This window comes from Squalius cephalus (assembly GCF_949319135.1).
Source record: "Squalius cephalus genome assembly, chromosome: 21".
NCBI lineage: Eukaryota > Metazoa > Chordata > Actinopteri > Cypriniformes > Leuciscidae > Squalius > Squalius cephalus.
In genome coordinates, this window is record NC_137142.1 from 20,293,283 (window position 1) to 20,309,464 (window position 16,182).

The 16,182-nt window shown below is 37.3% G+C and overlaps 2 protein-coding genes across 6 annotated transcripts in view; both read right to left on the bottom strand.

Moving 5' to 3' along the window:
- The window catches only part of myofl (myoferlin like), a 32,829-nt gene extending 26,939 nt beyond the window's left edge, over nt 1-5,890 (bottom strand). For all 3 annotated transcript variants that reach the window (XM_079856076.1, XM_079856075.1, XM_079856077.1), the window contains exons 1-5: nt 5,731-5,890; nt 5,112-5,167; nt 4,921-5,012; nt 433-541; nt 218-317 (exon numbers count right to left, since the gene is read on the bottom strand). In XM_079856076.1, the coding sequence (XP_079712202.1) occupies nt 218-317; nt 433-541; nt 4,921-5,012; nt 5,112-5,167; nt 5,731-5,818 (445 nt within the window). In that variant the 5' untranslated portion in view covers nt 5,819-5,890. The remainder of the gene's footprint in view (nt 1-217; nt 318-432; nt 542-4,920; nt 5,013-5,111; nt 5,168-5,730) is intronic.
- A 3,911-nt stretch (nt 5,891-9,801) lies between these two features.
- unc5b (unc-5 netrin receptor B) overlaps nt 9,802-16,182 on the bottom strand; it is a 59,552-nt gene continuing 53,171 nt past the window's right edge. For all 3 annotated transcript variants that reach the window (XM_079856079.1, XM_079856081.1, XM_079856080.1), the window contains 7 exons: nt 15,853-15,940; nt 14,925-15,093; nt 14,034-14,273; nt 13,782-13,931; nt 12,376-12,540; nt 12,086-12,264; nt 9,802-11,969 (listed from right to left, as the gene is read on the bottom strand). In XM_079856079.1, the coding sequence (XP_079712205.1) occupies nt 11,804-11,969; nt 12,086-12,264; nt 12,376-12,540; nt 13,782-13,931; nt 14,034-14,273; nt 14,925-15,093; nt 15,853-15,940 (1,157 nt within the window). In that variant the 3' untranslated portion in view covers nt 9,802-11,803. The remainder of the gene's footprint in view (nt 11,970-12,085; nt 12,265-12,375; nt 12,541-13,781; nt 13,932-14,033; nt 14,274-14,924; nt 15,094-15,852; nt 15,941-16,182) is intronic.

A 16,182-nucleotide genomic window follows, 5' to 3' on the forward strand; every position in this document is an offset into this window, starting at 1 on the left:
CATTATTATTGTTCGGCACACAGACTCAATGTGGCAGCGTCCTTTTTTTTTTGGGTGATCCATTTTCTGTCACTCATTTGCATCAATCATTTCCATACTGTATGTAAACACAAAGGCCAACAATCTTCCTGAAGCTCTGTAGGGCAATCTATCTCAACTGGTTAAAAAAGAAGAACAGCTTATGTAGGCCAGTAAGATGTAAGAAAATCTAAATAACCTGCATTATCTCCAGTGTGGGCATCTCCAATGTTCTGATCATTTGGGTTTGGGACGGTACTTGCAGGTGGCTCATAACCAATTGTTAAACTGATAGTTGCCTAAAGTAGTAAATGCAGAGAAATACAGTTAGAAAAGTAATTTTAAGTTAGTCAGCAATGCATCATTATTTTTATTTTAGTTGATCCATACTGTACCAAAAAAAATAAAAATTACCCCAATTTCTTGTTTCTTCTCATTAATCAGAGGAATGTTCTTGGAAGGAAGAGATCTGGTCTGACCAGCAGCCAATTCTTTAAGAAAGATCTTTGTAGAACCAATAAATCTAGAAAGCAGAAGAAAATAATACTAACCAGGGAAGAAAACATTTTTACACAAATTGGAAAGTGTTTATGCAACTCTGTGCTTTTGTTGGTACTGTTGTATATCGAGTATTATGAAAACTTCCACTTAAAACACTGTTCCTTTGACATTGTTTCAAAAATAGGGGGGGAACTCTGATGAGATTTTGGAAATGTATATTGCATTATTCGGTTTCACTTCAACTTTTCTCACCCTAAGTTCAGACAAAACTCTCTGAGAAAAAGTTCACAAAGACACCTGAAAGAGACTAGTTTTGCAATGGCTGGTGAATCAGGATGACACAGCATCAGGTCTTATCTTGGGCTCAACCACCACATTTCAACATGAAGGAAATGTGGATGTCAAGGATCAGTCATCAGTATTAGAACTATTCCACAACATTTAGAAAACATGTCTGAATCTAAAATTCCATCAAGAAGAATTCAAAACTTTGTTTTTGTCTTTGACTAAACATTATTTTTAGAATATTAAAAAGAATGTACTTATTTTATCAATAAAAATACATTCACTACCGTTCAAAAGAACATAGTTTTTTAATATTTTACAAATAAGTATTTTTATGCTCACCAAGGCTGCATTTATTTAATAAAAATACAGTAAAAACATTAATATTGTGAAATATTATTACAACTCAAAACAACTCTTTTGAATTTTAATATTTGAAAATGTAATGTATTTCTGTGCTGGCAAAGCTGAATTTTCATTGTTCATGCATACTTCAGTCTTCGGTGTTGCAAGATCTTTCAGAAATCTAACATGCTGATTTGGTGCTCACGTAACGTTTCTCATTATTATCAAAGTTTCAAAAGGTTGTGCTGCTTGATGTTTATGTGGAAACAGAGCAACATTTTTTTCAGTTTCCTTCAACAAAATTTATTTGGAATAGTAAAATAATAAATGTCTTTACTGTGACTTTCAACTAATGTAAAGTCAAAAATCAAGTTTTTATTTTATTTATGTCTACTTGGTATTTTTAATATGCTTAAAGCAAAGCATGTTCAAATGCATAAGTCATCATTGCTAAATATCTTTTCTTCAAAACTGTTGTGAACCAAAGACAGTCTCAAAAATATGAAAAATCGGGTACAAAAAAGTTTTAAGTTGTTCAAAGAGTTTCTAAGGATGCTGATATTTACAAGGCAGCTGTCTGACTCTGTGATGGCGAAAAGGAACATGGTTTGTGTAACATTAGCAACACATTATTAGCTATTTAATAACAGTCAAGCAAAAGGCTAATGTTAATTACCGTTATGTGTCCGACATTGTAAAAAACGCATTACCATTTTGATACATCAACTTGTAGACAAGCCTATTATAATTCACTCTTCCACTTTTTAAGGCCGTGTGTCCACCAAAGTGTTTTTTGCCAGCTGAAAACGCTAGACGCTCTGCTGAAAACGCCTAGCTCTGGGCGCTTGAGAGCGTTTTGGCAGCACAGCGTTTTTTCAGTTGAGACGCTTCGTTGCTATGATACAGAATATCCACAGCATAGTTTACTTGTAACTGAGTTCACAGATAATTTGTTTCATACTAAAAATGTATTTTTCATCCATTTTGTTCGGTTAGCTCTGCTGGTTGATGTCGTTGTACAAAAAGAATGTTGTGACAGTAGTCGGTGTGGTATTTGTCCCGCCCCTCCTCCACTGTGATTGGACGGCTGGGTAAAAAGTGACAGTGATGAGCGCAGCGTTTTACCCAAAGTTGAACATTCTTCAACTCTCGGCGACCTGTAAAAAGCGCCGAGCGCTCGGCGCTTCAGCGTGAAAAAAACGATCAGTGCCTCGTTACGCTCATGGCGTTTTATAAACGCGGCGCTCCCATTGAAAACAATTGAAAAAACACAGCAGCCACGTGAAAAAACGCTTTGATGGACACACGGCCTTAATCAGTTTCTGGTTCAAACTATGGCTGAATTAAACCAGTATTTCGACTTGAATTGTGCAGCGTTTACCACAGTAAAGTTGAGCGAGTGGATCAGGTAGTGAGTGGAGGTGGGGCTCATTTGCATAGTCATGGCTCCACTTATTCTAAGGGTGTAGAGTTACAAGCTATTTTAAGGCATGACGATTTTTTTTCACAGGAAAAAAACTTTAAATATGTAATTTTGGTGATCAAAGATGCGTTTTAACATTATTGACTACAGTGAGACTTAGGGCTGTCAAACGATTAATCGCGATTAATCGCATCCAAAATAAAAGTTTGTTTTTACATAATATATGTGTGTGTACGGTGTATAATTATTTTCTATATATAAATACACACACATGCATGTATATATTTAAGAAATATTTGCATGTATATACTGTTTATATATATTTATATTATAATTTATATTATATATAAATATTTTATATATAAATAACACATTTTTCTTAAATATATATGCATGTGTGTGTATTTATATATAGAAAATAATTATACACCGTACACACACATATATTATGTAAACACAAACTTTTATTTTGGATGCGATTAATCGCGATTAATCGTTTGACAGCCCTAGTGAGACTTTAATGCATCCTTGATGAATAAAAGTATTTGTTTCAGAAAAAAAAATCCAACCTAAAGGCAACTTTTGAATGTTAGTGTAAATACAATTTTGCTGTTTTGTTGTAAGAGAGGCATTTAATTGTAGCATTTTCTTTAATACTGCTTCACTGTAAAGAATATGTGCATTCAAGAATATGTGCTTTAACTCCTGATTGCTTTACAGAAGATCCAAAAATTATATATAATGCTGGAAAGCACTGAGAAGGAAGAAGAGAGAAAAAAACATCTGGAAGCTATTACACTAGGCCAGGGACTTGTGTGCCAGGCAGAGAGGATAAATACAACTTCAGAGAGGGGATGCACGAGAACACAACTTCAGTAAAGACACACATAATGTTAAGTGAGTAAGAGTGTAATATAAATAATTTACAACACAACACAAGCATACACATTAGTAACACGCGCATCCTGTTTACACAGCACCATCGCAGCTGATACATTCACCATGTGGACAAGACTCAACATCACATGGAGATTAACCTGCATGTTGTGTAATACATGGAATATGTACAGTCATTTGACATAATCACAAAATAAACCATACTAGGCCTACTTTGCGTTAAGGTCCTGATCGCCCTGTCAGAGTTCATTTGATGACTGTTATCACTGGCTTTTTTTAATTAAAAATACTTCAGAAGGCTGCCTGCATTAGCTTGTCTGTTCTGGAACACAATTCTGGAATATTTAAACTCTTTCTGTAAATATTCAGTAAACTTTTTCTATTTTCCTTTTGCTCTTTCATGCCAAAAATATCTGCTGGCATTTCCTTTGTCAAGCACTGCGGTCTTTATAAACGGACTTGACGCAGGCCAAGTCCAAAAGAGATTGGAAATGCACATGATTTACCTTTGAGTCATAAACTATGATTAAGATATGATTCCTCCAAATGAATTCCCCAACAAAAGGTATTTTTAAATGTCCAAATAAGGATAAAGGCAATCGTGATTTTAAAAAGCAGATTTCATCACTCTTAAATGCCTGTAAATACATGGGTGATTCAGTATAGTCTGGCAACTACAAGTTTTCACAAGTTTACTTTTTTTCCAAATTTGTTGCTAGGTTACTCTCAAGCCAGTGGCAACAAAGAATACAAACTCCAGCAAGTGTGATGCGTATGAGACGTGTATGAGACTCTGCAAACTAGGGGTGGGGGGGGGGGGGGGCGCCATGGAGAAGTCAGATGCATGACTCATGGAAAGTTCATTATCGTGGCAGACTTTGCACAGTAAAACGTGCCACATGGAAGAAAAACTGCCTTCTGAACCAAACCAAATGTTCACTAGTTAAAGGCCGAGCTATAGGTTTGACTACATGTGTATCTAACAAAGGAAACTTTTTAAAGGAATCATCTAAAGTGGTACTTTGACTGCCTGGAGTCTCTCGCCTGCATAACACTGCAAGTTTAGACAAGGTTGTTAGGTGTGGCAGTGAGGTTTTAAAGGTTTTCATGTCTAGCTCTGCACTAACTAATCTCGCAAACCCATTACCAATGCTCCTATATGTGTTTATTCACAGAGCCTTTACAAAAGTACCCTTTCCACTTTCTCTTACAAGACTCCCTTAGGTTTATAATTTACACTGCAGTGATTTCAACTACAGTCATATACAGTATACACATACAGTACTGCGCATGTGTGAAATGATAGGCAGGGTAGCAAGCACGCCCAACTCAAATGTAAAATACCACCTAATGTAAAGCAATGATCTTTTCTTTCATCACACATGCCATATTATGACTTATTAGAATTCAAAAAGGCTCATGCAGTAAATCAATGGTGGATGCACACATACTTGTCTTTTCCAATGGTTTCGTAGTCTTTCACAACCACTTCAATGAATGACGAGGAATCCAACGGGGAACCTTTCAAATCAAACTCAATGATCTGAAATAGCAAAATCAGGTCTCGGTTATCCACATTTAAGATGCATTGATTTAAATGACATAAGTGTCCAACTACAACAAAAAAATGACTTGTACTGACCTCATTCCACACAGGATCTAATTGTTTGTCAATGGCTTTTGTTTTCTTTTTTTCACCTGAATTAATAATAAAAAAATAATAAAAAATGATGACCATCTAAACTACATTAGTTATAATATTAATATAACATCCCCACAGTTACTCAGAACATCATCATATTTATATATATTTATTTTTAATAGGATTATAATGAAAAATGTGCTTTATGCAGTAATACACATTAGGTTTTCTCAATTGAAAGTCATTTTTAAGGGTCACATAAAAGATATTTTAGGTTGAAATAACAACTGCACATTTCCACATTTTGCAGTGCAGGGAGGGACAAGTTTTCACTAACGATGGGTCATTCCAATCCCTTATAAGGAAATGTTCTGTTCTTTTACATGTAAACAAACATAACACACATGAAAAACTACGATAAAATGTTAAATCGCTTTAGAAAACCTCATATTGTAAATATTTGTAAAAATGCATCGACTTCATCAGCTCAACTTGTCAGTTATAGCATACTCAGTAAACTATGATTAAGTTCACATTTTAAATATAGTATTTAATAAAAAGGCCTCAGTAAAATAAAATTAACCTCTTGAGAGGGGAAAAAACCCCGGGAAAGACTTACCCTTAAAGAGGATAGTTGCTATAGGATCTGGAATTCCAAATGTCTTTTTAGGAATTCCTTTGGCGGATTCAACAACCACCTTCAACATTTTGCCAAATGTTGTGAATTACGGTTGCACAGAAGACATCGACCTCATAGATATACTTCACGCAGAAACACTGACCATCAGGAAGCGCCAGTAAGAGAGATGAGAAACTCTGAATGAGAGGAGGGACCATGAGTCTGTAGTCGAGTAACAGGAACCTCTTGAGAACTTTTTTCCTTTTAAAGCCGTTATATAGAACGTTAAAACACACGTTACTATAATTTTATTTGGCGCGTTAGAATTAATAAATAAGCTTGTTTGCATTGAGGAGCTAGACTGAATATGGTAGGTCAGAGACAGTCAAGGTAGCCTACATCTGGTAACTGTTAGTTCTCGGGGTGAGAAACTGTGATCCAAATCCACAAGAGCGAAATGTAAACAACAGTTCATATACTGTGCCGAATCATTTTGTGTATGGTATTTTGTCTATCATATAGGCTATATTTACACACAACAAATAGGCTATAATAAATATATAGGCTATATATATTTACCTGTGCTCAAGCTCCACCACGTGGTGGCATTTATTTACATCTATTAATTTCAAAGACGCGTTTATCAAACGCGATTTAAAAATGGTGAAAAACACGAAAACTTTAATATAGGCCTATGTTTAAAATGTGTTTTCAAATGTGCCATTAACCACAAAAGTTACACAACAAAGTTAGTAAGGGTGCAATGTTTCACCTTGCATCAAACACACTGGCGAACAGAAATCGCATCCACCTTTCGTTTTTGGAGGCTTCACCCAAAAATTAATATCTAGCCTAACTTACTCACCCTCATTATCGTTCCAAACCAGTATGACTTTCTTTTGTGAAACATAAAATAAGATATTTTGAAATGTCTTTACTATCCCGTTAGGATTAGTCTAGGCCTATAGCCTAATTATAAATACACTATAACGCGCGCGGTAAACACAATGGGGACAAAATGTCCCCCACAAAGGTGGGAAAATCTGAAATCCTTGTGGGGACATTTTTGGTCCCCATGAGGAAAACAGCTTATAAATCATACTAAGTGATGAAAATGTAAAAATGCAGAACATTTTCTGTGATGGGTCGGGGACAGAATATACACTCTGTAAGGTATAAAATTCATGTCTATGGAATGTCCCCATAAAAGCCCAACATTGTGTGTATAAACACAACTTGTGTAGTTCATTCAACTACCAGATGATGGTGGTAAATGACAACTTACATAATAAATGAATAATAGGCTTACACTTGATAACACTGACAAAATTGAGTATTGAAGTGCATTTTTGTCTCAAGCCAAATATTCTGAATGTGTAAGTTTTAAAGCACTTGTTTTTCATTTTCCTTCTAAATGTCCATGACCTAACTTCTTGTCTGGAACAGATTTATAATAGAGTTGGACTGAATGCATGTCTGGCAATTTATTTGGTGTATTAAGTGCTACAAAAGCATGCGAATTGCTCCAGGGATAGATTGAATAGATACTGAGAGCAGAAGGCAATATATGATTACATGTCTATTCAACCATTTTAACCAAATGATGAAACAGGTCTCTTGCTCAAACCAAAAAGCCCACTGCAGCAGCTGAGGGCAATATCCTCTAAAAACCTTTCACTCTCTCTCAATTGCTGTTGCTTCCTCTCTGGGGCATTATGAACACTTTTATCGCAGAGATAAACGGAAGAGTGCATCCTCTCCACATCTCTGTAACAAGTCTATAAAGACTGAGGGGAAAAGGTTCTTCACCCTGTAATACATTTAATGTCCTTAAAAAGCTTCAAATGGCCATACCACAATCAGGTTACTATGAGAATTAAATAGTTCTTATTTCTTGTATAATAAATTAAAAGTATCCATACCCCTTCATTTTTTTTCTCCACATTTTGTTATTTAGCAAATAACAAATTTATGATAACTTTGAAAATGTATTAAAAAACTGAAATATTACTTTGCATAAGTATTAATGCCCTTTTTTGGGACACTTGAAATTTAGCTCAGGAGCATTCCAATTTCACTTGTGGAGTTAACCTGTGGCAAATTCAATTGAATGGGTATGATTTGGAAAGGCACACACACACAGCTCTAACAGCTGAAAATGCATAGAAAAACCAAGCCTGTAGAGCTCAGAGACATGATTGTATCAAAACACAGATCTGGGGAAGACTACAAAAACAATTCTGCTGTACTGAAGGTTCACAGATCCATGTAGCCTCCATAATCCAACAATCGGGACTCTTCAGCCGGCCTCCTGGCCAAACTGAGCAATCGATGGAGAAGGGCCTTGGTTAGAGTCATGACCAAGAAGCTGATGGTCACTCTGGTTGAACTCCATGATCATATATGGAGATGGGAGAAATTTACAGAAAGACAAACATCACTGCAACACTCCTGCAACAAGCCCTTATCTGGGCTTTAGTGGCAGACTCTCCTCAGTGAAGACAGGAAAACCCACTTGGAATTAAAAAAACAAAAAAAACACCTAAAGGACTCTCTCAGATTGTGAGAAACAAGATTATCTGGCCTGATGAACCTGTTCTAAGCATCATGTCTGGAGGAAACCAGGCACTGCTCATCACCTGCACAATACTATCCCAACGGTAAAGTGTGGTGGTAGCAGCTGGGTGTTTTTCAGTGGCAGGGACTGGGGGACTCGTCAGGGTAGAAGCAAAGCTTAACGCAGCAAAATATAGAGATAGCCTTAATTAAAACCTAGTCCAGAATACCTACACTTGGAAAAGATTAAATATTCAATTAGAGGTTCCCATAAATTCTCTTTTGTCTGGCAACCCTTATTATCTTATTTCTCTGCCATAAATGTACTTCCTGGGGAGTAGTGGGATTTACTTTGGTATTGTAACTTTTTCTTTTACACTCAACTCTCTATATGACCATCTTGTGGTATTTGATGCTCAGATACATGTGCTCCAGGTGTTTTTCCAGGTATTTATATGTGTAAATATGTAGGGCTTGTGTTTATTGTTGTATCATTGTTACATCTTTGACTGTGGTGTCCAGCTGTTACTCCCCCCCCCCCCTTTTTTTTTTGCATATTTTCATATCTTTGTTATTTTATTTTAATATTGTATCTATTATTACTATTATTATTTTCATCATCTTTTGTACTATTATTGTTTAATTAACATCATCTAAGGCAGGTAGTTCTGGGTTGGGTGGGGAGGGATTGAAAATGTAAAAAAAAAAAAAAAATCTCTGTACAAACAATATCATTTGTAGTTTAAATAAATAAACTATATATATATATATAAAACCTGGTCCAGAGCCCTCAGAACCTCAGACAGGGCAGAAGCTTCACCTTCCAACAGGACAATGACCGTAAATATATAAAACATTTATTTTTGTGAGTGAATGCAGCACAATCGCGAATGTAAATTGACAACTTTAAAGGCGATGTCAATGTTTCAATTTTTTTGCACCCTCAGATTCCAGATTTTCAAATAGTTGTATCTCAGCCAAATATTGTCCTAGCTTATTTATTCAGCTTTCAGATAATGTATAAATGAGAGAGAGAGAGAGAGAGAGAGAGAGAGAGAGAGAAAGAGAGAGAGAGAGAGAATGGCAATAAATTAACTTTATTTTATATATATATATATATATATATATATATATATATATATATATATATATATATATATATATATATATATATATACATACATACAGTATATATATCATATATATTATATATGCATACAGTACATATATATGGTGAGGGAGAGAGAGGGGGAGAGAGAGAGAGAGAGAGAGAGAGAGAGAGAGAGAGAGAGAGAGAGAGAGAGAGAGAGAGAGAGAGAGAGAGAGAGAGAGAGAGAGAGAGAGAGAGAGAGAGAGAGAGAGAGAGAGAGAGAGAGAGAGATTAACTTCATTTTAGTGACCATATTCACATTTTACTGCAGTCAAAGCTTAACATAATGTCCGTTAGTTTATTATTTGAGCTGTATAACCATTTTCAAAAAGTGGACACACACAAAAAGACACTTCTGTCTTGTTAAACTAGGAAATATAATTTATTGCATAAAAATTATATTTAGTTACAGTAAGAAGTCTAAACATTTATGTACAGTATTACTTTACAGCATTACATGAAGACTCAAAAAAGACTCCTGACTTCTTGTGTACCTTCTTTGATATAAAATAACATCTGAACAACAAAAAAAAAAAGGTTCAGCCACACTTGAGTATCCATGAACAGCAACTACCATCCAGAGAGAAGCAAAGCCCATTAAGCTTCACATGTGAAAGGCTCAAAGGCGTTTTCGTGTTACATCGACTGAGAGATGACTGCAGACATTTCAGAGCCATTTAAAAGCTTCAGAGTTCACAATTTCAATGTTATTTGCCGTCTTCGTCATGTAGAGGGTTAATAATAATACTCCGAACAAACTTCTCGTTGTTCATTGTGAGGGCGCAAGACAGTGACGGCCCAAAAGCTTCCTAAACAACTGAGGAGAACGGCACAGAGGTCACGGATCCCTGACCCCCAATTACAGTCATTTTGTTTGCATTTATTACGGCTGAGAGGCCTAAGAGGTCCAGTTTCCCCCAGCTTAGATACAGCAGTGATCAAAAGAGGGAAAGTAACAAGATTCCCACTCCACATACTTCATACAAGAGACATCAAGACGTCCACAGATTCACTTTTTGTTGTGCACTTGCATAGTACTTATAATGGGGAAAGGGGACAACAGATGATGAAGCCTGTTCATTTCCTTTTTGTTTTGTTTGTTTCCAGACATTTGAATGTCAGACATTACTGCAATCAACAGAGCACTTACGCCACCTTTCAAGGCTACTATTTATAATTTAAACAGCACGACTGACTGGCATCAAAACCTGAAAAGGGCTTTCTGCCATCCACACAATTTCATACTCTTTAACCAGTGCAGCATACTGTATATGCAGTACGCTTTCCCAAGAAGGATCAAAGCATATTTAACCTCAGCGTAACATTTCAATTTCATTCCATCTCAGTTTCAATGACCAAAAAAAGTCAGCTCTTACTTGTGAGGTACATCGCAAAAACCTTTAAATGCAAACTTTAACTGCTATCGTGCCTCTTTTCAGTCAGAGACGAACGCAACATTGCAGCAGTTTAAAAAAAGAACATAACGGCAGTTACGAACAGAAGAGTGAAAAACAGTTATCCGCAAATAGGGATAATAACTTAAGTCCGTTCCCTATAGGAAACTAATATGAGTTTACCAGAAAGCTCTCCTGCATTACAAATGATCGACTGAATATAAAAGAGAGAGAGAACGGAGGCTAATGGAAGTATGATCAGAGAAAGAAAAAGATTGGTCCTCTGCTAACGAGAACGCACAAATCCATTCCTGTATGCTATTTTCAAAAGACACACACAGAAAATGATGCTTCAAACTAAAGTAAAAGTGAAGCAACTCTCCGAAGCATGTGGTTTGTTTGAAGTGAAATCGTTAGGAAAGCTGATTTTAGTGCAGATGATTTTAGCTCCTTTTTTTTATCTGCCTTTTTTCCACCTTTACTCTTGTTTATTTGTATGAGAGCACGTTTCCTGAGGAGCTTGGCGCACTGCTGTTTTACGGGACACGGAATCTCAGTGTCTTTAAGCATCTAGCGGTCGCTAGGAAACAAAGCCAGCTGCTCGATGTGCAATGGCGTTAGATACTTTATACTTTCACACTTGCTATGTGTAGCAGTGTGTATCAGTTTGATGCAACTATCATTTAATCATGAGCTGATACCAGCAAATGCACCAAAGAACTGACTTCTTTTTCAAACAACATCTCTGCTTTGTGATTGCAGCTTCATCTCATTTGCTACATTTAGATATGTTTTATTCAAAGATCATCCAGAGCGCCTGACCACAGCTCATACATGTTGCAATCCTTGGAATATTCTGCATGAGCACAAAGGAACTGAGGTAAAAGGCAAGTTGCAGTTTTCCATCCGCTTGCATGAATTCTAGGTTTTTAGTGGCGAACGTGTCCCTTTTCACACTTTTTTGATTGGCCGATCAGCAATCTCCGTCCGTCGTCATGACAACCAAGACCTCACTCTTGCCCATCTCTTCAAGAGCTGTCGCCAAGGAGACCAGGTCTGCGTCACCCTGGTGACAAGCTTCCCAAAGGTCTAGCAGCACACCTGTGGGGCTGGGTTTGGTTGCAAAGTAGTTCAGATACCTGAGGGAGAAACGTGGAAAGAGATGAAACCGTTCTCAACGTCTACGTCACGTGTATAAATAAACATGCAGATTTTTTTTTTTTTTGGTGCCGTGAAAGATGCATGCAAAAAATACCTGTCAAAGCCCAGGCTGCGAGCCAGCATTCTCCAGTCGCAACCGCGTGCGCTGGGGGCATCCAGACTGGCACAAATTTTCTGCCGTATGGATCCGGGCAGTCGGAAAGCATATGGGCCCACTTGAGATGAAGGCAGACACGAACCGCCTGCTGGCAATGGCGAGTGGGGAGGCAAGGTCTGAAGAGCAAACGCACAAACACAGGAAAAGAAGTCAGCGCCAGATATTATATATTATTTTCAAATCATTCACTAGTGACTTGACAGAATAGGTCCTGCTGTTTTCTGTACCTCTTGGATGTCGGTGTTAAGCTGGAATATCTGTCCCTCCCCCTCCACCTGTCTGACACAGATCTTGCAGGTGAGCTGGGAAACCACCAGGCTTCCTCTCTCCAGACTGAAGGTGCAATGCAACGGCCGCTGACTCCCACTCCAAATGTGATAGAATGGGATTTCCTGTGACCACACACACACACACAATTAAGAGGCTAATTTTTAGTGAAATGGAACATCATGAATTACATGATCTGACGATGCTCAAATGGGTAACATTTTAATAATACTCCAACACAATTTTGTACATATGCCATTCAAAAGTTTTAGATTGGTAAGATTTTTTTTGTTTTGAATAAAATTCTCCTCTGCTCACAAAGGCTGCATTTACTTGATCCAAAATACAGCAAAAACAGTAATATTGTGAAATATTTTTTACTGTTTTTAACAGTAAAATGCAGTTTATTCTTGTGATGGCAAAGCTGTATTTTCAGCATCATTACTCCAGTCTTCAGTGTCACATAATCCTTCAGAAATCATTCTAATATGTTGTTTTGTGTTTTCAAGAAACATTTATTTTTATTATCAAATGTTGAAAACAATTTTAAGGATTAAAAGAACAGCATTTAATTGAAATCGAAAGCCTTTGAACCATTATACATGTATTTACTGTCATTTTTTGTCAATTTAATGCATACTTGCTGAATGAAAGTGTTAATTTCTTTAATTTGAACATTAAAGTTAACATGAAATACCATTTGAAACTCATTTCAGTTGTGTAATCTGATGTAATTATGATGCATCAGATGCAGACAGGAACCAGCAGCCACTTGCATAAACTTGGACACTTAAAGGGATAGTTCACCCAAAAATGAAAATGATGTCATCATTTACTCACCCTCATGTTGTTTCTTTCTTCTGCTGAACACAAAGGAAGATATTTTGAAGAATGTTGGTAACCAGACAGTTGACGGTAACCACTTACATCCATAGTATTTTTTTTCTACTATGGAGGTCAATGGCTAACGTCAACTGTTTGATTACCAACATTCTTCAAAATATATTATTTTGTGTTCAGCAGAAGAAAGAAACAACATGAGGGTGAGTAAATGATGACATAATTTTCATTTTTGGGTGAACTAAGACCTTCTTAAGAACTAGTTTGATCAACTAGCAGATAGCCTAGGGGGTACTCATACATTTCCGTTTCAAAGAAACTAACTTTTTCAAAGACTAACTTTTTAAGACTAGTCTAAGCAGTTTATGCAACCAGCCACAGGTGTTTGGAGGAGAGGGATTGAAAACTAAGAGGGATTTGTGACAAAAATAGAAGTCGTTTCACAGATGGAGCAAGTTAATACTTTAAACCAAGCAAAACAAGAAGAAATTCTAAATTCTAACCATATAACCAATAACAATCTCACCTGATACTTAGCCAGGAGTTTACTCCTCCAATGCGAATGAGGAATGTCATGGATTGATAGCCGCAGGTTGTGGTAACTGTCCTTAAAGAGGAGGGGTTTGGGATCCTCTAGTAAAACCCCTCCCAGACTTCGCTCAACTTCTAATACTTCCTGCAATAAGATAAAGACAAGATTTATACTTATTTTCAATCTAAACATTTTATTGGCAAAGTATACTTGGGAAGGCCCATTAAGTGGGGCAGGCAGACTGACCTTAAGGGCATGTGGGGTGTCCTGTAAACAGTAGACCCTCAGGCTGTAGTCCAAGGAGAGGCACGGGGCCCGAGGAGCGAAGAGGGCCAACTGCAGTCTCTTACAGGCTGGCCGAGGGGGAGCCGACTGTCCCACCAGACCATACGTCCCCAGCTGCTCCATCAGAATATGACAGCTTTGCTCCTCCACCTGTAGGTAGCAGGGAGACGACAGACTCTCCTCTCCCACAGTTAGCACCTCCTAGTGGATGGGAGGAAAATAAAAATGTCACACTATGGCCTGGGCTGAATTCAAAATCGCCCACTAAACCCTCATTCACTATTCCCTACGTTATTTCACTAATACTGTTCACTTGAAGAAGTGAATAAAAAATTCGGACAGCCGTTGAGCGTACATCGGTTTTACACTCGTTATTGCAGTGCAGTGTGGGATTGAATAAGTGCGCTCAATAACGTCCACTATGGTTTCGGACACCACTGCAAATGGCTGTCCCCTCAGAAAACGCCCTATTTGAGGGTATAGGGGGCGATTTCGGATTCAGCCCTGGTTTCACAGACAGGCCTTAGATTAAGTCAGGATCAGTTCAACTAGGACATTTAAGTAGGTTTTATAAACATGCCTTAGAATAAATAAAAAAACATGAGACAAAACAATGAAAGCAAAGCAAGTTGCTCTCATTGCATTTTAGTGCTTAAGCCTTGTCTGTGAAACCGAGGGTATGTTTAATGATGTGATGTCTGTCAAGAGTATATACTATCCTGATTTAACCTGTCATCCATTAACACTCATTATTCCTCTTGCTCTTTCAATTACCCAACCTCATCCTTCACTGATTCTCTGTCATTATACAATGATCTATAGCCGCTCTCATTTTTCAGACATTCTGCTCACCTCCCAGGAGCCTTGATGGTTCTGCATTTTGAGGGTGAGGGTCCAGTCTGGGGGCTCTAGCTGGGCACAGTGAGGCAGACTGAGGATTACAGGTCTGCTCAGCAGCATGCCGGAGGGTCCGCAGCTCACCACCGGACTTAATACCGTCTGACTACCATCTGATGGCAACCTGACACAAAACACAGAGCAAGAGGTGAGTAGCCTGACATCCATGCAACTCAAATTAAGTACAACATCAAAAACACAACATCCCATATTCTGTCCTCCTTTATTTTGAGTAATATTACATTAGAAATAATTAGTTTTTCACTTATTTTTATCCTTTTTGCCACTTGTACTTACTGTATAATGATAGTGGAAAGGAAAGATTGGGAAGTGGAATACAGAAATGCTGCATGCCAGATTCAAACTTGTGTCGGCCACATGAGCACCAAGGTTCAGCCTCACTGTGCCAAAAAAGACATGCTAAGCCAGAGCTATGGCTCTAACAATATTTTTTTATAGGTTTCGAGAAAATGTATGGCACCTACAAATGGTGAGAGGAAGACAAATCTTGCAGTCTGAAAGCTTTGATGACACAGCAATAGATATATATATTTCATATTTGACAATAAAACAAAAACAGTAAATTATAAAGAAGAAGAAAAAAAGAGAGAGCCTCAGCAAAAAAGTCAGAGCTCAGACAACCATTCAAGACATATTTGTTTGTTTGTGTTTTTCTGCTGTGTCATATTTTTGAAATGTTTTTTTTTTCTCCAAATGCTGCCACAGGGGTCAAAGCTTTTCTGCAGTCAATATTGCTTTGCAAGGACTGTCGAGATGTTTTGAACTGTTTGCAACTGCACAAAGTGACAGATAAATGCAAGTCGGGAAATGACAGTGGGATGGGGGCAGGGCACTGAGAAACTATTTTAAGTGGCTGACTTACGTTGTTTTCTCCCATTTGTTTATAATGAGATACATCTCGTAGAACTTGCCCTGAGGAATCGTCCCTGGTGGAACCAACAGACTCACCCCTGGCAGGGAGAAGGGGGAACAGAGGTAAAAAAACAAAAAAAAACAATATACATTTTTAATTAAATACTTTCAGTATATAATTGCAGTATTTTTGCCCTGTAATGTGAGCTAAAATTTGAATTAAATATTTTTAATTTTGTTATATAAAAATTAATTATATATACAGTATATAACTCTGATTTTGTTTTACTTGGATCAGGTGTGGGCATGCAAAACTATTTTTTTTTGGTACAATAAACTA